We start from the raw sequence: 26,693 nt of genomic DNA, 5'->3' as shown, positions 1-26,693 counted from the left end.
TTTAATCCAATTTAACGAAAAATTGGGAAAGTAACATTCAGCTAAATCGGGACATTAATTAAAAGATAATGCATTGCTTAAAGTGGCAAATTGTTTTATTTTACAAAATATTTATGGGGGGAAAAATGAAGAAATTTGTGATTAGCCTAAAAAGTGCATGCTATTAAACATGCCTTCATACGCACATAGGCTACTTCATGAACACACAAATATGAAAGCATGTGTTACACACACACACACACACACACACACTTTGTTTAAAGCTTGGGTAGATTAGATTTGTATTTAATGCAAAATTTGCACATTTGAAAATTTGGAATCTGAGAGTGCAAAAAAAATCTAAATATTGAGGAAAAAGTTGTACAAATTAAGTTTTTGAAGCACGTTACTAATCAAATATTACGTTTTTATATATCTACAGTAGGGACTTTATTAAATATCTTCACAGAACATGATCTTCGCTGAATATGCTAATGATTTTTGGATAAAAGGTAGAATTTTTACAATGTATTGTTGGCTATTGCTATAAATGCTTGCCACCTCTGACTGGTTTTGTGCTCCGGGGGTCACATATGTTTAAAATAACGATGCTTTGCAAGCGAAGGAAAGAAACCATTTAGGTATTTAATGATTCATTCACTTTGTCTCTTAATTATGCCGTCATTTTGAAGTTCTACTAAATTTAGACCAGATATGATGAATCACATGACTTTGAAAAGGAAACACACTGCTGAACATTATGAGCAGATTACATATATTAATGTACGTATGTATTAATAATGTCCATCAATTAAGAAACTTATTATGGTGTCCTAAACTTTTGCAAACAGTCAAAATATGAGTCCCGAGTCCTCCATAGATTATATTGCTCCCGAATCCGAATCAGGAGAGAAATATGCACAGATTAAACACCGTTTATAAGATTAAAAAGTTCGTGGGTGGATGTTGACGTGAGATGACAACAGAGGATGGACTTTGGTCGTTATGAGTTACGGACTTCTATTTTAGGCACTGGTTTGATGAAGTTCTTCACAAGTCATTTGGATTTTTGTGATGTTTTTGTTTGGACTGGCTGTATTTCTCAAAATCTGTTCCACCTCGGATGGTCTAAATAATGAGTAAACGTAAAGCAAGAACATCTCTAGTTTCTTTAAGATCAAGAAATTGAAAAAAATAGTTATTTTTAACAGTGTACCGAACACACTCACATGAGACACATACTGGAAACACAAGAGAAAGGGGTTTGCCCTGACGCACAAGAGCACTGGCGTTCTGTTCAACTCTCTTCTAAGTTTTTCCCCTTTGTATCTATTATGAAAATGATAACCAGGACAGAAGTATTGTGCTAAGCGAGACCTCAAAAAAGGGGACAGAACTATATTTTAGCATAACAAAAGGCGCACACGCGAAAGGAGAGGAGAAGCGGTGAAAATAAAAAGAACACCTGAATGCTTTCAGTCGTCGACAATCAATTTCTGTGTAAAAAACGAATAAAAGTTTGAAACGAGACAATTGTTCAAATGCGTTTTAAAGATGACGCTGTTTTAGCTTTTCCACTTTGGAAATTCACATTGTTTTCAGCAATTCTTGGTAACTGAGTTAAAATTAAAAAAAAAAAAAAAAAGTAAAGCAGTAGTTATTAAACAACGCGCTTATTGGTTTTCGCCCTAGTATATGATGGAGATAATCATTTAAAAGAGATATGTTTTATTCAACATCAAAGCCCTTTTAAGTCTTTAAAATACTTTTTAAAAAGTCTAATATGAAATATGAGTAATTATGACAAGAAAACGTATCTATTGATTTGTTAAATGTCATAATATTAACCTAAACAGGATAAAGGATATGAATATATAAGGATGACTGTCCTGCTAGTTACTGTTGGAAAAAAACTATTTAAATGAGCCATTCCGTCATAGCAGTTTTTCATTTTATGCATTCATTGATTGATGTATTATTAACTTAATTAGCACGCTCGCTGTTTATTTATTGTTTATTGCTGGAAGCATACAAGCAACAAAAACGATCATTTTCTCAGTTGATTTTTCAGCAAAGAGATACGGTTTAGCTCGCGGGCTGCACTATAGACGACTGGGCTGAAGGGCTTCGTGCGACCCTTGTTAAAATAATAATAAAAGACTCAGGAATGTTTCGTTTTTAATCATGGCGGCATACGGTATAATGCGGGGAGATGCCCCTCTAAATGCAAAAGCCCGCTGTTACAGCCGTCGTTTTGTCATTGACTGACCGTGATTGTGCAGCGTGTGTGTTTTGCACATATTGAAGATGAACTATAAAAAAGAACACCGGAAAGCCCCATCAAGTAAACGTGTCGTTGTTTTGAAGCTGTCAGATGTTATGTACCGGCATGATATCTTAGTGCGCTTATGAATGTCTTGCTGTCAAAGTTTCGGATGTTTCGTTTATGGATGGGGCCTCTCTCACCTGCCCGCATAGTCCCTGACATTTAACCATATTTAACCTTTAAATGTCACAATAACAGTTTTCAGCCCAGAGCCAATCGCTCTGAGAGAGTTTCTCAGGTGAAATATTAGACAAAACATCCGTCCTCCCTGTTATTGGGAGTGAAAGCATGCACACAGCACTTCGGCCTGTGCGTGACAACCTATTTCCAACTCTCCAAGATCGTCTCTTTTGGGGAGTATGAAATTGCTTATGTTGATATCAGACGAAATGGAAATTAGGGAGTTTATGACTTGTGTTCTCATATTCGATTTGAGAGGTTCAGGTTTTACTCAGTCTGAGATCACACCAGAGTTTCACAATAGCTCAGTTGCTTTAATAGCTGCAGTTCTGGATCAGACGGACACAGACGCGTACGTTTGACTACCGAGCCATCAAATTAACTGACAAAGCAGGCAAATACTATAGCATTTGCTGCTGATTACATTAATATGCGATGCATTGTGGCAGTTAATGTTGCTTATTGGTGATTGCTGTAAAGCATGTATCAAGCATTTCTGTCTCATGAATGATAGCTTAATCGTGAGGCTTATCGTGGAAGTGTGCGCTACTACTTTGACAAGCGACCAAATTTATGTTTTTTATTTGATGAGAAGAAGATAAAAATGAACTATTATGGACCAACATATCATCACAATTGTCTAGTTTTACAATAACTCAAACAACTGTGGCACCATGTCAACCACCCTCTACTCTCTACACAACACTCTGGCAATTGCATAACCCTGGCAACCGTCCAAAACACTGTCATATAACCCTAAATAAAACATCTAGAACATTCTAGCAACTCCTTGGCAGCCACCAAGAATACTGTAGTGATTGCATAGCAACACCTTGACAGCAATATAGAACATTCTAGCAATTGAATAACCCTGGCAACCATTTGGAACACTCTAGCGATTCCATAGCAACACCTTGGCAACTATGCAGAACACTCTAACAATTGCATAACCCTGGCAACCAGTTAGAACACTCTAAAGATTGCATAGCAATGACTTGGCAACAATATAGAGCACTTTAGAAATCACATAACCGTCACAAACATCTAGAACATCTCATAGCAACCCCTTGGCAACCACTCAGAACACTCCAGCAGTCCCATAACCCCATCTACCATTAAGAACAGTGGTTTTCAGCTCCAGTCCACTATATCCTAACTAATCGCGATGGCGACATGGAAAAATTTTATTTTTATATTTTCTACTTTACTTTTTCTATTTTCGAGACATCGCGGCTGGTACAACAGCAACTATATGACAATGATTATCTGCTTTATTCAAAGTTTAGCATGTCCAATGTGACTTTAAATATCATATTAGGTGATCTTATACACGTACTGAAAACAACAACACAGTTTACCTCAAATCCTAAAAAAATGATAAAAGCAAAGATGGCCGTTAAAACTTTGAACTATATTTAAGAATTAGATAATAAACGCATGAGCATATTCACAATGTTATACTGTTTAAGATTAATAGCCAAAACGTACAATGTTGTTGCATTTCTTTATATACTTTATTACTAATTTGGCAATACAAATTGAAATCAGTACAAATAAAATAAAATAAACAAACTAAATATTTACTACAGTAAAACCATGGTAATTTTATATTGGGGTTTTAGTCAAAATCATTTAAAATTTATACAGGTGTAAGATATGTGTATATTTATTCAGATCGCACATTTGTATGGGAAATGTGTTCATAGGAGCATTTCAACAGCCTAAATATTCTTCGTTTTGAAATACATACTCCACGAGAACGTGCTCGCATAATATTTTAGATTCATCGTCAGGAAATCGTGAGAACTAGGGCAGCGTTTCGTTGTTTAGAATAAAAGCAGCCAGGTACACTTCAGTAACACCAGAAAGGAAAGAGATGATTCTCCTATTTGTTTTTACTGCGATACGCTGCTTTATATGCTAGATATAGGAAGTGAGATAAAGGTCTGATATTGCGTAGCAACACCTTGGCAACCACCCAGAACGCTCCAGCGATCATATCACCTCAACTGCTATCTAAAACAATGCAGAGACTTCATAATAATACCCCGGCAACCACACAGAAAACGTTAGAAACTGCATAGCAACACCCTGGAAGCCACCCAGAACTGCCTAGCAACCGCATAATAATACCCTGACAACCACCCAAAATGTCAACCACGAAGTAATGCCCTGGAAACCGCGCAGATCTCTTCAGCACGGCTGCAAGCGCCGCTGGGGAAGCACCATTTACATTTTCATCAGAAAACGGAAAAAATCTAGTTTGGAAATATCCGTTCGTTCGGCAGCCCTGTTTTACGCATCGTAGCAGATCGGCTTGACTAACACACTTTCTCTTTGTCGAAACATGCACGTCAGCAACCGAGCAAACACAAACCTCTCAGTTCAACCAGTAACACCGCGACAGTCACATGCGGGCCAGCCTGCATTTCTTTAATAGGTGGAGGGCATTGAGCCTTACACGATGGGTGACTAGAATCCAAACCCGTAGGTTAATCTTTTGAGTGGGCGGATGAGAGCTTGACGAGAGGAGAGCGGGCGAGATGAACGTTTACACCGGTGAGTCAGTGAAGAAACACTCGAGTCAGAGCTTTGAAGGAGAGCGGAAGATCAGAGATTTACAGACAACAGAAATTCCCCAGTTATTCGTGTCAGAGAGAGAAAGACTGAGAGATAGCGAGTCAAAAAGAGGGGTAACAACAAAGAATGAGATGCAGAGGGGCACTCGGGCAGAAAACAGACGTTAAGAGTTAACAAGAAGTGTGACTGGTTGGTCATATTGATCTACGGAGGCTGATTTGACTCATTCTCCTGGGAACAGAAGAGCAGATTTCTCCAGTTCAGTTCATCCGATTTTAATCATTTATTGATAAAGTTCACCCGTAGATGAAAAAGAGGTATAGAAATATAACATAACTGGCTTCTCTTTAAGACAGGCCTGTTGGATCAAGAGTATAGTTTAATTTCGAAACGACATCAAATGTCTTTAAAAAGGTTTTTGAAATAAAACAATAAAAATACAACAATAGCAACAAAACAAACAAACTTTTAGTTTTTTTGCGTGGTTGTGGGGCATTTTTTATGTTTTATATATATAGTCATGAGAATTTGTTGAGAAAATATTTAAATTCTAAAACAATATCAAAAGTATTAAAATTGTAAAAAATAAATAAAAAACTAAAATAAAACAATGCGAAACCACAAAAACTATTTTTTTTTTTTTTTTTTTTTTGGCGGGGGGTTGTGACCTTGGTTTCCGAGTTTTACTTCTAGAATGAAAGGGAGAATTCTGACATTTTAATATTTCGCTTTTTGCAACTTCATTATGCATGAAATATTCATCTATGATTATGGTGGCCAATACAGATTTCTATATTAGTCTACATTTTTAGACAGGAATATATATATATATATATATATAATTGTCTGGAGACAAATTTTGGTTATGCCTGAAGTATATTGTTTTGAATTATTCCCTTATATAGACATAATTCCCCTCTGAGAACATTTGCCCATATGTGGGATATTAGACTATCAATGCAATGATAATGGTAGGCTTTGATTCTGATATTGGTTAGAGATCATAACGCTCATGTTAGGAATTAAATGAGTAACTCATAAACATGCTCATACGTGTGGTTTGTGTGACTCGATTCAGAAGTTACATTACAGCAGTCAAGAGTTTTACATTGAGTAGGTCTTCCAGTTCAGAGAACAAATTTGTTTGCAAAGCCTCATGGGACATACGCAATCACCTCTCTCTGCATGAAACAGAAAAAAATTCTCAGAAATCAGAAATTTCCCAAAATTCAACACAAACACAAAACAAATCAATATGTTCCATCCATCAGCCTATGCAATTTCCAACACAATTAAATCAGAGTGAATTCGTTTTTTAAAAAATAACAATTTGCTCTTTTCTAAAACTGCGCTTTGCTTTTTCAGCGAAAAAAATATTTTTAGATTTTTTCTTTCAAAATTAATTAAAGAAAAAGCTGTGCTTAGATGGAAATATAGCTGACGATCGTCCACTGCCAACATTGTCTGTGGGTCAGCAAGGACTTCCTCTGCCCTTTTTGCAGAAGTGAGTCGATATTTTCCGTCAAGACATTTCTTGCTTCCCTTTTCAAAATAAAGTTAATATTGTGCTAGAATACATCACGCCCCGTGGTTACCTCCGAGCAAATACCAGATCTCAAATAGCAGTTTTGATATGGAATAGAAGGTAATATGGACGGAAAATTAATAATGGATAGGTGAAGTGTAATCTGAAACATCGGTTAGGCTTTCAGTTAAAAAACAAGATGATTGTGATCTCTAAAGAAGGGGGAAAAGTACAGTCTCTTTTCTTCTGAAAATGAAACTGGGGGTGATCAAGCTAAAGAAGAAAAAAGAAAGAAAAAAAAAAATCCCCAAACGGCCATGTTGATTTCGCTTATTCCAGGAAACCTGGTGTGACACATGCAGGTTACAGGTCTCTAGTATACTGTGCCTTTTGTAGTATATGACAGGGAAATTGAGAGAAACCCTCCCTGCTAACAAAGTCTGTTTGTTTACACTGGATACCTCAATATGAAATATGCATGATCGCTGTTATCCAAAAAAAGTGAGCTGAAATTACATTTAAGAACTGAGATTTCCATTTACTTCCAGCGTAGAAACTCTTTATCTCTTCACAGAAAAGTACATGACCTTCACTGTCAACTTTCAAGAACTAGAAGATAGGCATCTGAGATGACTAAAATGTTATATTCGATAGTGATAGTTCACGCATTATTTCAGTTTTTTGAAGCTCGAAAGCTTTACTGCCCATTCACTGAATGTGCACGGAAAAGAACAATCAAATGAATATGTTTTATTGGTGCATTAATTAAAGAAAACTCCTTTTGCGTTCCATGGAAAAAAGAAAGTCATGTGGGTTTGGAACAACTTGAGGGTGAAGAAATGATGATTATCTCAAAAATGAGCACAAGCGTTATTGGTGAGGTGTTTACCATGAAATGCAAATACAAAAACAAAACAAATTAATGCGTGGCAGAACTTGCAAAATAGTTCATTGAGCCCTTTTCCAAAGCAAAACTAGCTCTGTACTCTGTCTTACTGAATATATGATATAATGACTCCAGATGTGGCGGTACATTTACATTTAGTCACTTAGCAGACGATTTTATCCAAAGCATGAGAACAATGGAAGCAATCAAAATCAACAAAATAAATGTTAAAGGTTTGATAGAACTGGCTTGAACACCTGCCAAGAATGCATTGCAATAGTCCAGCCTGGACAGAAGAAGAGCCATGTTTCTGAATGAAAGAACCTAGCGATGCCATGTAGAGAGAAAAGAGAAGTGGTCCAGGAAGCGAGCCCTGGGGCACCCGGTAGCTAGATGTTGTGACTCGGACGTCTCACATCTCCAAGACACCTTGAAGGACCTGTCTGAGAGGTGAGACTCGAATCACTGTAGTGTGGTTCCTGAGATGCCCTCTGCCAATAGGGTTGAGAGGAGGATCTAGCGGTTTATCATGTCAAAAGCAGTGGACAGATCCAGCAAGAAAAGTATCGAAGAGTTGGAATGCGCTTAGGGTTACGGTTTCAACACCTCTTAAGCTATATTCCTAATCAATTAGGTTACTGTCAATTATCGCATGCAGTTGACTGAGAATATTTTAATAAATTTCTCAAATACTTTGCTCAGGCCTATTTAGCTTTGCCATACATTTGTGCATATATAGATAATGCGCACACGTAAAACATTAACAATATATAACAATATAAAATGCTTGTTGAAACTCAAATGCTATTTACATAGGATCTTGTCTTCTTCTGCAGGTCTCAGATTTGCGTTCATCTCAAGCACACATATTTAGAGAAGCCTTTAACGGAAGAATAACTTTTAAAACAGGTCTTTTCTTCAGACTACTGTTCAAATGTGAGAGTTTACAGTTTTTTTTTTAAAGGTCTACTCTGCTCACCTAGGCTAAACGTATTTAATAATAATAATAATAATTCCCCAAGCTGAATTTTCAAAACCATTGCTCCAGTCTTCAGTGTCACATGATTATTCAGAAATCATGCTGCCCAAGAAACATTTATTTTATTACCAGTGCTGATTATAATTTTTGTAGAAACTGTCATACGTTTTTTTAAGGATTTACTGATTAATAAAAGAGTTGAAAAGCTTTGTATAGAAAAAAAACACACACAAAAAACATTGAAATGACGCCAAGCAACAACTTTCATTCAGTCTTAAAATTCTTTATTCTCTTAATTGAAGTTACAAGGTTGTCCAGACTTGTTAGATATTCACAATGAGCTCTCGAGAGGAACTACAGCACTGCTGAATGACTCAGATGTTTGATGTTTTTCCACATGGCTTTGTTAAAAAAAATGAAACATTTCCTCAAAAACACTTCTCCCCTCACTCTCATATTGGCACAGCACTGACAGTAAAGTGGATGACTGGTAAAAATGCAAGGGTCTAAATAAACCTGCCGCCTTTCTCTTTGAGCCTCGGCATCTAAATGCAACCCAGATCCCATCTGCGACCCAAAGGCAAGATGATGAGAGAATGATGGCTCCCTGAAACCTAAAAATCACAGTATTCATATTCTCCACAGTTCTGAGCAGACGGGAAAAGCTGTGGTCTCAAAGTAACTTCCCACTGTTCTCGCTGCAAATATCAAGAGCCGTAATTTTCGACGACTGAAGCTGCTTTCTGGATTTTAAACGGGCGCCGTATAGAACACAGCAAATAAACTCTTCTTGTCCGACCTCAGCTAACTTCACTGCAGCAAATGTTCCTCAAGAAAGCAAGGCAGTCACACTCGATCTTGTGGAGAAAAAGAAGGCAAAAAAACCAAGGCAAAACAGGACCGACTACTACAAACATCTGCACCAATGTAATAACTAGTACTGAAATGTTCAAAAGGAATGTCTTTAAAAACACTAAGAAAGGTTCAGTCTCAAAAGGAAATGTCACAGCAACGTCACCATAGAACTTCTCCAACCGTGAAGTTTCCCAGAATTCCTGCACGAACGGCAATTTTAGGTGACCGCTTTTGGGCCGTCTGCCTGCATAATCAATCGTTTTATAAAATTAAGTTGAAATGAAACAAAATGAACAACAGAACTATCGATACAGTATGAAACACCCCAGTTACATATTCGTCACTCTTTTGGTCCGTGATTTTAGTTTTAGTCTTTACTCAAATATACCAGAGATTTAAATCTACGCGGGGCGAATGATTTCAGTCCGATTCTCACGAGGGAGGAGGAGATGTTGAGCCGAGTTAGATAAGTTCCACGTAATTTGCCGGAAACATGCCGAAGTGGCCATCCGGTCCGTATCCTCGCCACCAGCCTTCATCAATCATCTCGATGCCGGTGATGATGTCATCCGGGTCAAACGAGATCTCTGTGTCATCAGCTGAAGAAGACACACAAAGCAGATCGGATAGCGGATTAAAGGAGTACAAAAAAATTACGTCTAAAAGCCAACGTCTACTTCTGTTTTGACACGAAAGCTTAGCAGAGTTGGAAAAATCAGGCTGCGTGTTACGCTGATGCTGGCGTTTGTGCGATGCAGACTGTATTCAAGTGCCTTGATGTCACAAAGAACAGGAATCATGGAGGTAGAGGAATCATTAAAGGGATAGTTCACTCAAAAATGAATTGGGGCATCAAATACGAGAGCTTTCTGACGCACAGAAAAGTAATGAGTAAATTTACAAAGCTATTATTGTTTTCTTTGCGCGCGTAGAGCATTCTTGTAGCTTTGAAAATGTATGGTTTATGGACTTTGATCGTGGAAATGTCCTTGCCGTCTATGAAGGGCCAGAAAGCGCTTGGATTTCATCAAAAATGTCTTAATTTGTGTTCCGAAGATGAACAAAAAAGTTTCACAGATTTGGAATGATGCAAGAGTAATTAATGGCAGAATTAATATATATATAAAAAACTCCTTGCACTTTCAAGCTATATAGTGGCCCTTTAAAGTGACAGTTCACTCTCATGTCGTTCCAAACTTGTACAATCTTTGTAAATTTTTGGGTGTAAATTAATTTCGAAATGATCTCAGTATTTAAATACAACGAATCGTTGAACTAATAAGGTCAAAATAAACGCATATTATAAGAAAACAAATGTTTTTTGATCTTGCATGTATCTCAACCTGTTTCTTGAGACTCCCCAAAACTTTTCATAACCCATATTAAGGGCGCTTTAAGACAACCTACAGTCTCTTAATGCACCAAGAATTTGAACTTCTCACATAGAAACTCTGGGGGCAGCTGTAGTCTAATGGTAGAGAGTCAAAAATTTTACCCAAGGGTTCGATTTTCAATACTGACAGGATATGTAGGTGGGGGAGTGAACTCTCTTCCATCTTCAGTACCTATAACTGAAGTAGCAGCTAAAGTTGCTGCCCACTGCTCTAGGTGTGTGTGTGTGTGTGTGTGTGTGCAACTTATTTTGTTTACATGTGATGCAAACATGTTAACAGATAATAAATGGACAATAATGTTAATGCAGCATACACAAAAAAAGCTGGCATTTTGAGTGTTTTTTTTTGTTAAACACACGCTGGCCTAAATTTAATTTCTGATCCGATTTTCCTAAAAGCGTGTCTGAGAATTCATGCTACGATGATTTTAATAATAGCAATAGCAGAAGTAGCAGCAGATTTAGCGCAAAAGCAAAAAGCAAAGCAGAAGAGAATTGTGCATCTCTGCGCATATTCAGAAAGCGTGCATCATGATTTATCAGGCGTAATCAAAGCTCACCAGCTTGGTAGTCGTACAGAGCCCTGGCGCAGACGCCGCGGTCATCGGTCGTCTCGTACGTGTTCTGCTCCTCCACCTGACGAACATTCAAGAACCGGCACAAACAAATCAAACACACCTCACTCACATCCCCGAAACACAGCAGTAAATAAAAAAATAGATGTCATGACGTGAAAAGTTTGTGGCTTATGGTTCATATGAGTCTGAGCTCATCCGGCACATGATATAAAAAAAACAAGCAAAACGAGTTCCTAAAAATACAAGCATTTAAAATCTTTCACTTCTAGAAAAACAGACGAAGAATGAGTACGCAGACCGCCGTTTAATTAAAAGCTCTTAAGGGATGACTGCTTAGCTCTGTACCTGTGCTGGATCCTCGTAGATGGCGTCTTGTTCCACTACCGAATCATACTGTGGCTGCTTTTGTTCTACGGGAATCTCGTAATTGTCAGCGACCGCTTCTATATCTGTGGAATGAAAGAGAGCGTGATGAGAGAAATCGTTTGCTACGCTTCCTGTAACGGCACACAGTCCCCACAAGGTGGCGCTGACAATCAGTTATTGGCTGATGATGATGATGATGATGATGATGATAACGTGACGTGAGCTGGGGTAAAGGAACACAGATGACCGGAGCTGATAATGTGTGTGTGTGTGTGTGTGGATCCCACCTTCATACTCTGGCTCGGGTTCTGGCTCTGGCTCCACATAATGAGATCGGGGTTGCTCTTCAACACTGGGTTCTACTCAAAACACACACACACACACATGCGTGGAAACACACGGACACAGCGTGCATGGTAAAAAGAATCATATTCTAATGGCTAGAGTCAGAGTTTGAGAGCTGCGTGACCAAACTGTATCATCATTTTTTTATATGATGGTCACCACAATTTAGCGAACTCCACCCTAAAATATTAAATGATTCATTGATGAATCATGTTTTATTAAAAGGCTGCACTAAATACTTCAAATACTTACAAAAAAATCATTACATGCTTTGATTTTTACTTTCGATGGTGGTGCAAATACATCATCAGTGCAAAAGCTTCGAATTATTTCAAAGAAACAACTAAAAAAGGTATAAAAATGGCAATACATTATGAATCTGAATGTAGCAGCTCCATGTAAAGTAGGCTATACAGTAGTGCAGTATAAATGGGGCAGTATATAGAAATATATACGTGGCATATAAATTACTGTTCAAAAGTTCTGGGTAAGTTTTTTTTTTTTTCCCTGAAAGAAATCAATACTTTTACTTTAAACCGACCGCAACTTTTAAATCGTTACGAAAATGTTCAAATAATTGATAAATTCCACAAACAACTGATTTTAACTGTAAATAATAACGGTTATATTTCTTGCATCAAATCAGCATATTAGAATGATTTTTGTAAGATCACGTGACACTCAAGACTGAAAAATCCATAACAAAAAAACCTATTCCAATAGAAAACAATTATTTTAAGTTCATTCAAATTGTAACAATTTTAGAACTACTTTTTTATTTTAGCTTTGATAAATGCAGGCTTGACTGTCATTAAGAGATTTACAAGTCTTAAAAAAAAAAGAATCTAATCCCAAACCTTTGAACAGTAGCGTAGCATCATAACGCTCAGGCCTTATCTTGAGCTGATTAATTCATTAAAGAGACAGTTCACCGAAACATTCTGTGCTATTCTATTCATTTACTCACTCTCAAACCTGTACGACTGTCTTTAGTCAGTGTAACATAAAAGGAGAAGACCAAAATAACAAAGACGCGCAATGAAAGCATCATAACAATGGTCTATTTGACTTCAAGAAAGCAGCAATGCCCTTCTCACGAACAAATGATTCTTTCAGCCGAATGATCTTACGGTGCATATACAGTCATGGCCAAAAATATTAGCACCCTTGGTAAATATGATAAAGTGGCTGTAAAAATTAATCTGCAAAATCCTTTTAAACAAAAAGACAAAAATCTAAGCTTTAATTGGGTAATAAGAATTTCCGTTATCTTTTGCTGCACATTAGAAATATATTCTTTGGTTTTTCTCATTGTGATGGATGATTAATTGAATTTGGGCTTTCCCCTCCTATTAATATTTCTGTAAAACAGGAAGCTATGGCTGGATAATTTTTAGATTTATAAATTACCCTGGAGTGCTCAAAACTGTGAATGAATTGGAATATACTTCAGACATATTTTACTTATAAGAATTTCTAGGGGTGCCAATAATTGTGTCCAACGTGCATGTAAGAAAATTAATTTCATCATGATACGTCCTCCCAAGTTTTAATTCTTAGTGTCCAATGAAAGGTCAGATTTTTGAGAACATTTTAAATAGAAAGTCAAAAGGATTAACAAGGCAGATTAATTTTCACAGCCTTCTTTGTCGCATAATTACCAAGGGTGCCGAGATGTTTAGCCATTATATATATATATATATATATATATATACACATCCCTCATGAAATTTTTTTAATTTTTAGGTGAACTGCTCCTTTAAGTGCACAAAGCAAACAAAGTGCTCACTCACACACAGCAAACAACATCCTGGAAATCCCGTTTGTTTAGAGGTGTACGTCAGAATTTGACAGCAAGCATGTTAGTTGAGACGCATGAAAACACCACACAAAGCCGCAGAGAGTGAAAGTGTGCGTGAGAGAGCATGGAGATGGACGACACACCAAACCTTTCCAAGGGCGAGATAAGGAAGGAACGATAAGGTGCGTGTTTGTGTACCTCTGGCTCGTAAAGGTGAGGCCTGACGCACGGGAGAGCGAAATGGCTCTGGGTCACATGACTGCTTGGACAGAAAAGGGCTGTTCAACCGCCCTGAGACACACAGAACAGAGAAGGACAAAGAGAGAAACCCAAGCTGACAGATGGCTGACGGAGTTATACACAGCAGAACAGACCACAAACATCGTTTTAGACAGGAGATCTGCAGGCTGTTTAATGACAGCGTCGGATTTCAGACGGACGGACAGGGTTGAAATGGCCGGAGAACAATGGGACAATGGGAAATACCACGAAACACAGAACAATCAGGAGTTAGTTACTGCATGCAATGCATAAGAAAACACCTTCCAATTCACAGACAAGGCCATTCTTTGAACGTGTTTCAACTCATTCGCTACGTGAAACGTGACCCACATAGAAAAGGGGGAAGCTAAATACAGCATGCAAATAATGTGGCATTTAAATAAAACACTTCCTATGGTGTAAACTGTGCTTGTAGAGATCTTATCAGGACATCAGCGTAGTGATAATGTGCACATCTGGGATTAGAACATATTTGCTATTCATTATCCCATTGAGATATAAACCAAATTGGTCACTCTCGTCACTATATATCCCTGTCATTATACTGTACAGTGCTTTGATGCAACCTGTGTTGTTAAAAGCGCTATATAAATAAAAATGATTGAAATGATTGATTGGTGTGTGTGTGTGTGTTTGTGTAATATATATACACACACACACACACACACACACACACACACACTTTATTCAGCAATGATGCATTACATTTTATGAAAAGTGACAGTGAAGTAATGGCTACACTGTTTGAATTTAGCTTTGCCATTATAATATAAATTTATATTTTAAATTGTGATAACATCATATTTCAATAACATGTTTGCCCACCAAAGCTGCAATCACCAGCAGAAGAATAGTGAACGGACACTTGAAAACAAAGCCTCCTAAACACTGTGCATGCGCTGATTCTGAATGCATCTCTTACATAGGCTGACAAAGAAATAAACTTTAAAGACTTGTGCACTCAATTGTTTACTGAAATGAAGCTTTGTGCTCGTGTATCCTACCTCACTCACAAATCAAAATATTCCATAATATTCTCATATTTGCCATATAACAATCTGAATGCTAAACTATTATTTATTGAATATCGTGCTACCCCAGTGTGTGTGTATATATATATATATATATATATATATATATATATATATATATATATATATATATATATATATATATATAGAACAAATATGTAAAATTATAATTTTAAATATTAAATATAAAATACATCTATTTTTGTTTTATTGTTTTGACTCGTATAGTGTGTGTATGTGTAGGACAGAGTATGTGTAGATGAACGGTACCTGGTTTTGGACTAGACTGAGTGTTGTCTGCGTTAGCAGGGTTGATGCCCATCTCTCTCTGTTTAAACATTTCTCTGGGATTAACAGAGCGCTGGGAGACGAGAGCCGCGGCTTCCTGTTACAAATACACACACACACACACACACACACACACAGTAGCAATCACTACATCAAGTATCATGACTGATAACCCTGATGGCAGTACAAGGAATCTTCAGAATAAAAGCATTAGAGATACAAGTAAGGTTATACTAAAAGAGGAAAAGCAGTATGCAAGTTTAACATATTGAAAAAAGAGAGACAGAGAGAGAGACAGACAGACAGAAGCCTGTTCAATGCATAATGATAAAAAAGACATTCATTTGAGCCACAGCAGCTTGCCAAGTAAGGCAAGTTGAGAGAAGGGGAAGAGAAAGAAAGAAAAAAACTGAGTCAGCAGTAGAGGACACAGCCACACTGTATAAAGAAAACAGTTAAAAGGTTATTAAGAAAGCTGAAAGAGTCCTGTTGTCGCTTGATGCTTCCTCTCACTCACGTTGGCTTTTTCCACTGACTCTCCTCGTTTAAAGGGTTTCTGTGCTGTCTGCTTCCTCTCCTTCTCCTCCTCCTCCTCCTCCTGATGGACATCAGCACACTTTGACTCTAGCACACTACGCTTTTATTACAAAATCTGCATTTCAAGGTATCATACGTGACCCTGATGAGCACAAATCCAGTCTTAAGTCACTGGGGTATATTTGTAGCAATAACCAAAAATACACTGTTCGAGTCAAAATTATCGAAGCCAAAAATCATTAGGATAGTAAGATCATGTTTCAGATCATGTGATATTTTGTACATTTCTTACCATAAATATCAAAACATTGCTTTTGATTTGTTATATGCATTGCTAAGAACTTAAATTAGGTGAATACAAGGTGATTTGATCAATTTTTAGTTTTTTTTGCACCCTCAGATAACAGATCTTTAAATCAAATGTTGTCCTATTCTAAAAAAAGCTCATTTATTCAGCTTTCAGATGAATAAATCTCAATTTTGAAAAAACTGACTCTTAAGGCTGGTTTTGTGGTTCAGGGTTATGTATTTGTCTTATTTTGGCCGAATTCTAGAGCAGAGAAAAGCTCAGAGAAAACCCACCAAACATGCACTTTTTTTTAAATCTCATAAATAAGAGCTGTGCATCAAAACTTGTTGAGGTGCTGGAACCACAAGCATGATCTTGGATGCAATCGGTTGGGGGCCTTGCAAATCGGTTCCTGAGACCTGTGTTGACTCTAAATGTGTGGCAGTGTGCATATGGCCTAAATACAAAACCACAGATTGTCTTTATGTTACTTATTTGTGACAACATCTCGCTGGGCTATCAAGAGTTTATTTTGGAAATGTGGTTAAAGATTATCTGTGTGCACATAGAAGTGTTAAGATGAGAACTGAAGAAAAGTGGCTAAAGATAACCACACTACGCTAGAAAAGGGGAAGTATTTGTCGTCAGCTAACACACGTTACCATTGCCCAGTATTAGGGCTGAACACTATTTATCTGAAATAGAAATCTTTTTTAACATTATAAATGCCTTTAGATCAATTTTAAGCACACTTGATAAATAGAGGATAAAAATTAAAACGTCTTCGAAACTTTTGTGAAGACAGATGGCTCCCTTCAGAGTTACATTCATATAAACACATTTTGATTGTGAAACATACTGTGCTCATGTTTACGACACAAATAAATCAATGTACGGGAAACACTGGTAATCGAAAAATCGGAAATGTGTTTAAAAATCATATCACTGTTATTGAAATTAAGTATATAGTGATACACTGATGCTGAATTATTGTCCAGCCCTACATAGTACGACATACAAAAGTAGAAGTTGTTTATACCAATTCAGATTTATTTAAGCAGCTACAAGCACACATCACGGTGAGAAAGTTTCTTTGTTCTCAGAAATATGATTATCTGCTATTATATCAAAAAACAAATATGCTTTACAATTGATCAAATGGTCCTTCCTGTCTTAATGGGTGATTTGTAGCCCAATTAACTGCAACATTTTTAAAAGCTTTTAAGGTAAAATTTGAAAGAATAGTGATTAGTTATTTGATTTGACTGGTTAATTTTAGTAAATTTGCATGCATATGTTTGCAAGAAGAAAAAAAAAGGGTACGGTATGTTTTTGTGCTAGCGTTAAGGTTTTAAACATCTTGTGGCTTCTCTACAGGAACTATGTCAGAGCATGTCCAGAGCAGAGATATGTGGATTTAAATAACCACACAGGTGTGTGTGTGAGTGTGTGAGAGAGTGTGTGTGTGTGTGTCTCTCACCCATTGCTGTTTCTGCTGGCCTCGATTTTCTGCCTCCTGCTGCTGCTGGTACTTCCTATAAACACAAACACATGAGGTTTAAAATAAACACTCAGCAGGCGCTATCCAGCGGGCAGGTGACCTTACATCAAATTGCAACATGGATTAAAACTCATTTTAAAAATGACAGTCTGCCTGTTGGAGACCTCATTGACAATCCATCCAAAAATGTAAATTCTGTCATTAGTTACTCATGTCATTTCTGCACAACACAAAGCAAGATAATTGATCGTTCAAGCTAATGCAAGTCAGTTTTCGGTCAATGGAGCGAAAGTCCATTTGGAAGGAACCAAAATCAAAAAGTCTACCACAAAACAAAAGAAAATCAGAGGTTTGGAGAAACTGAATCATCATTTTTGGGTGGACTATCCTTTTAAGAACGCATAAATGCACAAGTTTACTTGTTCAAATGTTTCTGACCTTTGTTCATCTATCTCTGACGCCCTCTCTTTTGCTTTTCTTTCCCGTAACTCTGCCTCCTTAACCTCTCTGTCCTTCCTCTCTTTCTCTAACCGCTGTCTCTCATCTGCCGCCCTTCTCTTTTCCTCCTGAAGTCGCTTCTCCTCATCCTTCTGCAAAAGCGACAAAAGCATTAAGCAAAACAAACACAGACTCAATCAACCATGCCAACTCAATAGTATAGATATGTTAATGTATTTGTCCTCGACTCCGACAGACACTTCCTGTTGCATAAATAAATCCAGTAGCACATGTAGACAGGTGGTGCTGGGGGAGGTGAGGGACTCAAGATGACAGAACTTAAAATTAGGACGCATCCAGAAACAGGATTCGAATGATCTAGAAAAAACCTGGATGAATGAGGTAGCCTGATTCTAAAAGTGTCATTTCTTTACCTGAAAAAGTCATGTAATTTAACAACATAAAAGATACTATGAATACACATTTGTAAATATGCCATGCTTGAGCATATTTTAATGGGTAGAACTTGTGAACAAATGCATTAAAATTCTTATCTTTAATTCTGATTGATTAACCAGAAAGTTGAACATGTTGTGGATGATGGGGAAAATCGCTTTGACGCATATATGCTGGATTACCTCTGCTTGGGCCCAGAAAGTGTCTTTGTTGGTTTTCTTGATTTCAGACATGGCGTTAGTCTTCTGGTAAACCGATCCCTACATGGAAAAACAATGGGTGGTAAATTATGACTAAGCCCAGACTTTTAGACTTTGCATTTTCTCTGCTGATTTTAGCGGAAAGGTTCTGTGGAAATCAAACTGAACTTGTACAAAAAAAAAATAGCTGAGAGTATGATACTCCTATTGTTGAAAGCATAAGCAAATTAGCCAGAATATTTAATAAACACCCATGCAAGGGGGCGGGGGATCTCCCACGGTTCCATGTGGGCCTGGTTATACCCAAAACAAGACTTGAAAACCACTAACCTCAAGCATGCCAATATATGAAAACGCATACAAATTGTATTGTTGTTCAAATGTGCGCATTCACAATTTACTATAGATAAACGACTCGACGGCAGTCTGTGGGTCTATCTGGAGCTCAGCAGAGAAATTACTCCAAACCACCATAACGGTTTCCACATTCCAAGCATTCTGGCTCATTCCCTGTGAAACTCCTGACGCAGCGCTCTGAAAGAGCTTTGGAGATAAACAAGCAGCATGTTGGCACTGACCCTGGCACCACTGTGCCATCATAAGACCGGTCTGACGCTCTCCGCTGCTCACAACAAACTAAACTTACAAAAGATTTTAAACTAGCACAGCGGCTTTTTTCAAAACTGATGTAAAAGCCAAAGTGAACGATTCTATCTTCTAAAGAAAACATGTATGAACTCACAATAAATGCTAGTAATAACGATTAGTGATAACTTTTTTTGTACCAAAAACTGCTTTAATAAACTATTACATGATTACATGACATTTCCAATCTGGCCCTTGGTATTAAACGTGCTTGTTTTCGCTACTGTACCTTTAAGACTTCGTTATGTAAATGACCTCGGTTGTGCTTAACTCAACCACTGTGTGAGAACAGTGCATGTTAACTGATGAACCTTTTTATAAAGTGTTACCACTGTCCTTACTGCCACTTTATCAATTTAAAGCAATCATAAATCAAAAGAAATCCAAAAAACTATGGACCAAACTTTTGACCTGTAATTTATATATGTACGTATGTAAATAAAAACCGCACTGGCACTACTCTCTTGCATTATGGTCGAGGATGGTGCGTGTGAACTGACCACAGGCCCCTGCGGCCCGCTGTCCCTGAAGCGATTGGTCTCTTTGTGAAAGCTGTAGTTGGCTCCCGAGGCTTTGGCCACTTTCTGCATGATGGCTTCAGGCTCCACGTCCTCCTCCGCCCGTGCATTTATCGTCACGTGAGCTCCCTGCAGAAACAGCGCTGTCAGTTGTTTTTTGTCCCACACACACACACACACACACACACACACACACACACACACACACACACACACACACACACACACACACACACACATTCACATTCTCAAAACTCAATTTACACACGCGTACGAAACCATCCGACGGAAGCGTCGAGATTCACAGATTTCAAGCGAAACATGCCCACGCACACTTTCCCTCAGCTTATTTATTAGCAACCTTAGGCTGTGTGTAAGCTCTTACTGAAAACGGCTAGCTTCGAAGGACTACAAAACAAACAAACACCTTCTAATGAGAAGAGGAAGCCTCCACCCATTTCCCTGTTTACACCAGTGCGCCTGATGCAAGCGATTGGCCCAAACGCCGTTTCTCAAGCACTTTAATGTCTATGGGTTTGATTTTTTTAAATCTAATTAACGATAAGTAAATTCCACTTGAATCTAAATTTCTAAATGCGTTGCATGTGTTCTATTTTTGACCTCATCATTTCTTTTTTTCAAATTCAAACGTAACTGGATCTTTTAGTGAAAGCAGAGTTTTCTCTAGTGGCTCATTGACAACGCGTAACATTTTACTCAAAGCTTTTCATGTTGTCCGACTCAGAAGTAAGGTCAAAATGAACCTAGGCGCAGTTAATACGTCTTATAGTGTTGCCATGGCAACACATAATTTAGATAGTCACATGTCCATCTATGCTATGGGAGAAGAAGTTGAGTCACTGATGTCACATCCTGTTTATCAATGTACCTGGGATCATTTCAGTTATGCTGCTCTCTATAAGATAGGTATCGATTTCATCAATAATATCTTAATTTGTGTTCGGAAGACAAACAAAGGCCTTTCAGGTTGAGTAATTAATGACAATGAACTAACCCTTTAATATTAACTTACATTTTAAACAAATCCGTCAGAGTTATCTGTATTTTACTAAAAGTTACCAAAGCCGCACGTGAACACAGAAGACGTTTTTAAACAAATAGGTTAGGTGACGTATTCAATGACTCATTTGTGAACACTTACTTGCATCATTTCTAAACAATCAGCAGCTAATTTTAACCCCCCATAATTCTACATTAAATGTAAAAAATGTGAGCTGAGCTGCATTAAACAAGTCTGTCTCTAGTGCAAAGTTGGATTTTGCGATACTGATTTCAATTAATTGATAACAGCCCTATAGTTTATAATTCTGATGCACTTTAAGAATTTAACATGAAAAACATACATTTAATTAAAGCTAAAAATGCTTAAAATGATAGGTAAATCAAGTTAGGTTTGTAAATATCACCCCTTTAAAATTGGACAGCCATCATTCTTTTTTAGACAAAGTGAGAGCTTGTGGTCGGATACCATCACTGCATAACTACCACCCAAACGCGTCTCTGGATATAGCCCCGTGATGTCACATCCTGTTGTGAGCATTTTAGCCTCGCTGTGAGTCATAGTCAGAGTTCACAGACCGTTAACTCAATCACACAACCAACCACGCTGTTCACAATACAAAATAAGACAGTCAGTCACCTTAAGGAAGTTGGCCATGGAGCTCACATGGTTCGCACACTGGCCTTTTCTGGCATCTTTAACACCCTCGCCAGTCTGAAAGAAAAAAGAAAAAGAGGAAATGCCAACACCTGTAACAAGAACAAAACATTGCTGCAAACATGCATGTTAAAGGGGTCATATGATGCGGTTTCTATTTTTCCATTTCTTTAGTGTGGTGTGGAGCCGTTTGTGCACATATAAGATCTGCAGAGTTATAAAGCTTTGGTAAAGAGTTATCAAAGTCTCTCTCAAAAGGATTCATTCTATTTAAAGGCTGGTCCAGGCCGGGCTAAAACGTCTACTTCACACACACGTCTAGGTCAAGATGTGATGATACTTGCACGATGCAGCCCAAATGTTCACACAAAGAAAGGCGGGTTGCTTTCAGTAACACCGCAGTGTTGAAGCAGCCTCGTGAGGAGACGCTGTGTGTTTCTGTGCAAAAGTGCTTTATTTGGCCTTGTAGATGCAGTTAGGAGTCATTAAGATTCAACAGAACAGACTGTTCAAATGTGCAGTTTTGCGTTCGTGCGGTGCCAGCCATCGAAATCAGCTGTTTCACAGCATAGCACATTCACCGTCCTGTGTGTGTGTGTGTGTGTGTGTGTGTGTGTGTGTGTGTGAGAGTGAGAGTGAGAGGGAAAAAGGGTCACATCACGGCGGAGTCAATCGAGGCTTGTGTATTGCAAATACAAACAATGTTCCTGATGGAAAAGTGATGGCAAAAAAGCTACCAATGACATTATTAAACATCTTCATTTTAACTAAATTATGATTTCTAAATAGCATCATATGACACCTTTAAGGGCGACTACTAACCAAAATATGATATTTATTTTACATTGTTTGTAATGGCATATATCACAAAACACATCTATAACAGGAACAAATAACTAAGTGGCAACACCAGTTTCAAGAAAACCATGTGAATAAAAATACCATACCATAATATAATATACCTTTGGTGAATAGCTAATCTGACTCATAAACACATTTGACGGAGGCACTTGTGGTCAGTAAATCCCAAGGGAGCCTCTGTGGTTTTATACAGTCAAGAAATCAATGCGATGAGTTACAGAAGGAAGGGGAAACCCACCCAGTTGATGAGGACGTATTTGGGAAGGCCGGAGTTGGGGTCTTTAACGCGGCAGAAGGCGTACATCACCTTCCCGCTGTTCAGCTCCTCGACTAACTCCTCCAGACCACCATCTGAACACACACACACACACACACACTTGCTTTTTGACCCATGATGTTATGCAGACTTTATCGATCTATAAATTAGAATTTGTTGATTCACATGAATATGCCAACCTTCTGATGAACCATGACATTTTTTTTCATTTGAGAGTAAGTTTTTGCAAGCAAAAGAATATATTCATGGTACATTTGTAACAATTATGATGTTGATTCTCGGATCAAGTGTTCCCGATAAACTTAATATGACAATATCATGTCAAGAACATTGTAAAATTTGCACTGCAAAACAGCTGCCGCGGGCTGAAGGCAGGCTTGCACCGACAACGCGAGCTTTATCTTTCGCATTACAACGTAAACAACTGCAATTCACGAAACGAGTCTCCGCGTGATCAGAAAGCCCACCTCCTTTCTCTGCCAGCCGGATGTCATTGGTGTTTCCCTCGTAGGTGAAGAGAGCCCTGCAGAGAAATTCAAGTGCATTACATAAGCGTTAAACAGCCAGGTCACTGGAGATCGGGGGCAACACGGCTCTGCCGTTCACATTAAACACGAAACAGCACTCACAAGCAATTTTACTTCCATAATCTGATGCATTTCTAGTAAATCAACATGGTCAGTGAATAAAACAGGGTCAGACTTCTTATCCATCAGGAGCTGATTGGATCCGTGATGTCAGCCAGAAAGGCGGAGCAAGTTACGAGACGTACTTTTGATATATTTGGCACAAGCTTTTATCGGAAGAGACTTACAATGTACAGTGAAGGCGCATGTTTTTAGCAGTTCTTGTTTAGTAACCATTCTGATTTTGGTTTGTATTTCAGTTTTATCATCTTTAAAGGTTCACCCAAAAAACAATGTTTTAAACAATATTGCTAATCGAGCATTGTTGACTCTTCTGGGGGATAAATGTTTTGAATGATCCATGCAACTAAAGAGAAGAAACTAACAAGAAGACAATTCTGTAAAACAGCACCATTAAAAGTAAATTGGGCCAAACGCTAACCAGGGTTTGGAATAAAATATGAAATAAAATAAATAATAATAAAAAAAGAAAAAAAAAAAAAAAAAAAGATATTATATATATATAATAATAATAATAATATATATATATATATATATATATATATATATATATATATATGTAAACTAATTTTATGTCAGCTGCTCAGGCAAATAAATAAAAATAAGTTAAAGCAATGTTTAAAATAATAATAAAAAAAATATTAGACATACTAAAAACTAAAAAAATTAAAACAATAAAAACTAACAAAACTGCTAACATTTTAGCTAAAATTTACATTTTAAAAACTAATGTTAAAATATTGATACAATAGCATGATACTAAATACAGTTGACTGACATTGCAAACCGAAAAAAGAACGACAGCAAAAAAAACCCCAAAGAAACACTCAGAAACTAATAGAAAGGTGTGTGAACTTAGTTCTGATTTTCTCTACACAAAGACAGTTGTACAGCAAGGAAGCCGTTTCAACTTCCTCTTTGAAACCGAGTCCAAATCAACAGAGGTCTGAAACAGGAAGTGCTGTATTGAGGAATAAGAACTGCAGCAGTCTTATTTCTAGAAGATCTCTCAGGTCAGATCATCCCGAGACATACAAGCTCTGTTGTGGTTTGACATGGAAATGAAAGTTACAATTGTAAAGACGGAGCCGCTTCTCTAATAGACGTTACGACGAGCATGTTCCTTCCATATACTTTTGATGACTCGTCGAAATTGCTGATTGTGATTTTATACGTCTTAAACGGCAACCTCTCTTAGCAAATGCTTTCATGGACAGCAGCAGAAGCCCATCCAAACTCCTCCGACGCGGTTCGATAATCCAACAGTAAGTCAGCAGAGAAAAGGTTTCCAATAGTGTACTAAAAAACTCATTATGAGCACAGAATGGTTACATTCATAAGCCAGTTTTTAGAGGAAGTAACGCTTCTTTTTACTGGAACATCAGCACAATATGATGTGGTCTATGTTTAGGAAGCCAAAAAAAAGTACATAACAAAAACAACAGCATAAATCAGAAGTGACGAAAAGTGGCAGTTAAATGAGAAAAAAAGAGAAAGTATCATATGCGGCTGCAAAATACAGGAATATTATGAAATATTATTTTAGTTCTGTATTTTAATACATCTATAAATTGCCCAAAACTACTATCCAACATGCCCTGTTTAATGCTTAAAAACATTTGGCTTTTTATTTTGTTGAAATGATTAATATGTTGAATCTTGAACGCGTCCCTGTTAAATGCAATTATTAAAAGCAATTAAATGTCCGTAAAATACGAATCAAATCCTTTTTAAAAAATGTTAGCCGTCCCAAACGCGCGCATGTCACATTTATACGTGTGATTTTTCTCGAATGATATCAAATCTCTGGGTAGGATGATGAGAGTAATTAATGTGGGTCATTTCTAATCACTCTTCATTTGTGAAGCGTTCATGGCCCAGCTCAAGCGGCCGTCCCTCTGCGCATCTCGTCCTCATTTCCTTAGAGCCGAAACTCACTCACACTTCAAGGTGCAAAGCTGCAGGACTTTGGTCCGGCGTCGGCCTGTCAAACATTGATATAATTTCCGTATGATCAGAAGCCACTTGCACCAGACCAGAGGAAGTCTCCTACTGTTCTCTGTACAATTTGCATTAAAGGGCAATTACTTATGACAGTGATATTGCATGAGCAACAAATAAGTAAGTAGGCAGGGTCTGTCAGCCCAGCAGCCATATATGGACAAAAAAACTACAGGAAAATAAGGAGGTAGGAGTGGTTCGACACGAGTGCGCTTCTCAAACCCCATGAAGTTGGGATGCTTGTGAACTGATCTCATACATGCAAGCGTGCACTGAGGTCAAAGCGCGCGCGTGACTGAATATAAACTTTCACCTGCGGCCGGTGAGCAACAGCGTATTACCGGGAGGAAGATTTCTGGAAGATTCAGTGTTTCTGTGCACGAGTGTGAATGGATGAGGGCACGCGGATAAAGTGCAGCGACCTCGCCAACGGCACGAACGGTTCGGGTGAAGATTCGGGTCGTGATAAACGCGAGCGGGGCGGTTGAAACGCCGAAGGAGCCGCTAACATGCTAAACGTGAGGATGCGAGTGTAACAGAGGCACTACCCTTGAGTCACTAACGTTACTCACCAGTTAGTCTCCGACTTCTCATCCACCACCTCCTTATAGGCCGCGGTGATAGCTGGGCCGTTTTTGCTCAGGTTCACAGCCATGACGGGGAAATCTGTGGGGTTTTGACCGTCCGACGCCGGGGACAGACGCTGCAGTGGACTCCGGGGGTAGATGGGGATCTCTCGGCTCTACGCAGACAGGAAGCGCGCAGCGCCACATCACGTAGCTCTCGTTACTCCTCCCCGAGCGACGTTACGAACTACTACGGCGACGGGCGAGCTTATGAATATTAATGACGCAAAGCGAGGTTCGCCCAGTAAGCGTTCCTGATTCGCTGCAGAGCTGACGTTTGCGCGGGGGCGGAGGCCAGCTGGCGAATGACGCCTCGGCTTATGAATATTAATGAGGCTACGAGAGTTCTGAAGGTTACCAGGCAACTCTCCGGGCAAGCCTTCGTCGTAGTAGATTCTTGTGAATTAAGCGGCACCGACCTCTGCTGGACAGGCATGAGAAGCGCTTACTTTGAGCTTTTCTAAATGATTTTATGAAATGAGACTGAATGTGTGCGGTAGTTAGTGTTAGTAGTGTAGTAGTTGATTGAAAAACATCACATTTCTTTCTTCATTTCTTAAGACAAGGGATGGTCAGGATTAGAAATATATACAATTATTATTATGTACAATTAAAATGCCCTTTT

General features: G+C 38.1%; 1 protein-coding gene across 8 annotated transcripts; it reads right to left on the bottom strand.

Moving 5' to 3' along the window:
• Window positions 1-8,722: 8,722 nt before the first annotated feature.
• dbnlb (drebrin-like b) lies at window positions 8,723-26,678 on the bottom strand. 8 transcript variants are annotated; one of them, XM_043247472.1, is made up of 15 exons: window positions 26,015-26,677; window positions 23,262-23,317; window positions 22,756-22,868; window positions 21,639-21,713; window positions 19,961-20,107; window positions 18,798-18,875; window positions 18,160-18,311; window positions 17,701-17,755; window positions 15,912-15,989; window positions 15,377-15,491; window positions 13,992-14,084; window positions 11,935-12,006; window positions 11,627-11,730; window positions 11,264-11,339; window positions 8,723-9,909 (listed from the first exon to the last, which is right to left on the bottom strand). In XM_043247472.1, exons 1-15 carry the CDS (start codon window positions 26,095-26,097, stop codon window positions 9,773-9,775), a joined length of 1,434 nt encoding a protein of 477 aa, XP_043103407.1. In that variant the 5' UTR covers window positions 26,098-26,677; the 3' UTR covers window positions 8,723-9,772. The 8 variants fall into 8 exon arrangements, with proteins under 8 accessions (XP_043103407.1, XP_043103406.1, XP_043103409.1 ...); XM_043247471.1 differs by having other exon boundaries at window positions 15,912-15,992; window positions 26,015-26,673; XM_043247474.1 differs by lacking the exon at window positions 15,912-15,989 and having other exon boundaries at window positions 26,015-26,678.
• Between the last annotated feature and the right edge of the window lie 15 nt (window positions 26,679-26,693).

Source organism: Puntigrus tetrazona, chromosome 8 (genome assembly GCF_018831695.1).
Source record: "Puntigrus tetrazona isolate hp1 chromosome 8, ASM1883169v1, whole genome shotgun sequence".
In the NCBI taxonomy this organism is placed as follows: domain Eukaryota; kingdom Metazoa; phylum Chordata; class Actinopteri; order Cypriniformes; family Cyprinidae; genus Puntigrus; species Puntigrus tetrazona.
Note: the sequence above shows the minus strand (reverse complement) of the source record. Positions and strands in the feature narration are given on the sequence as shown.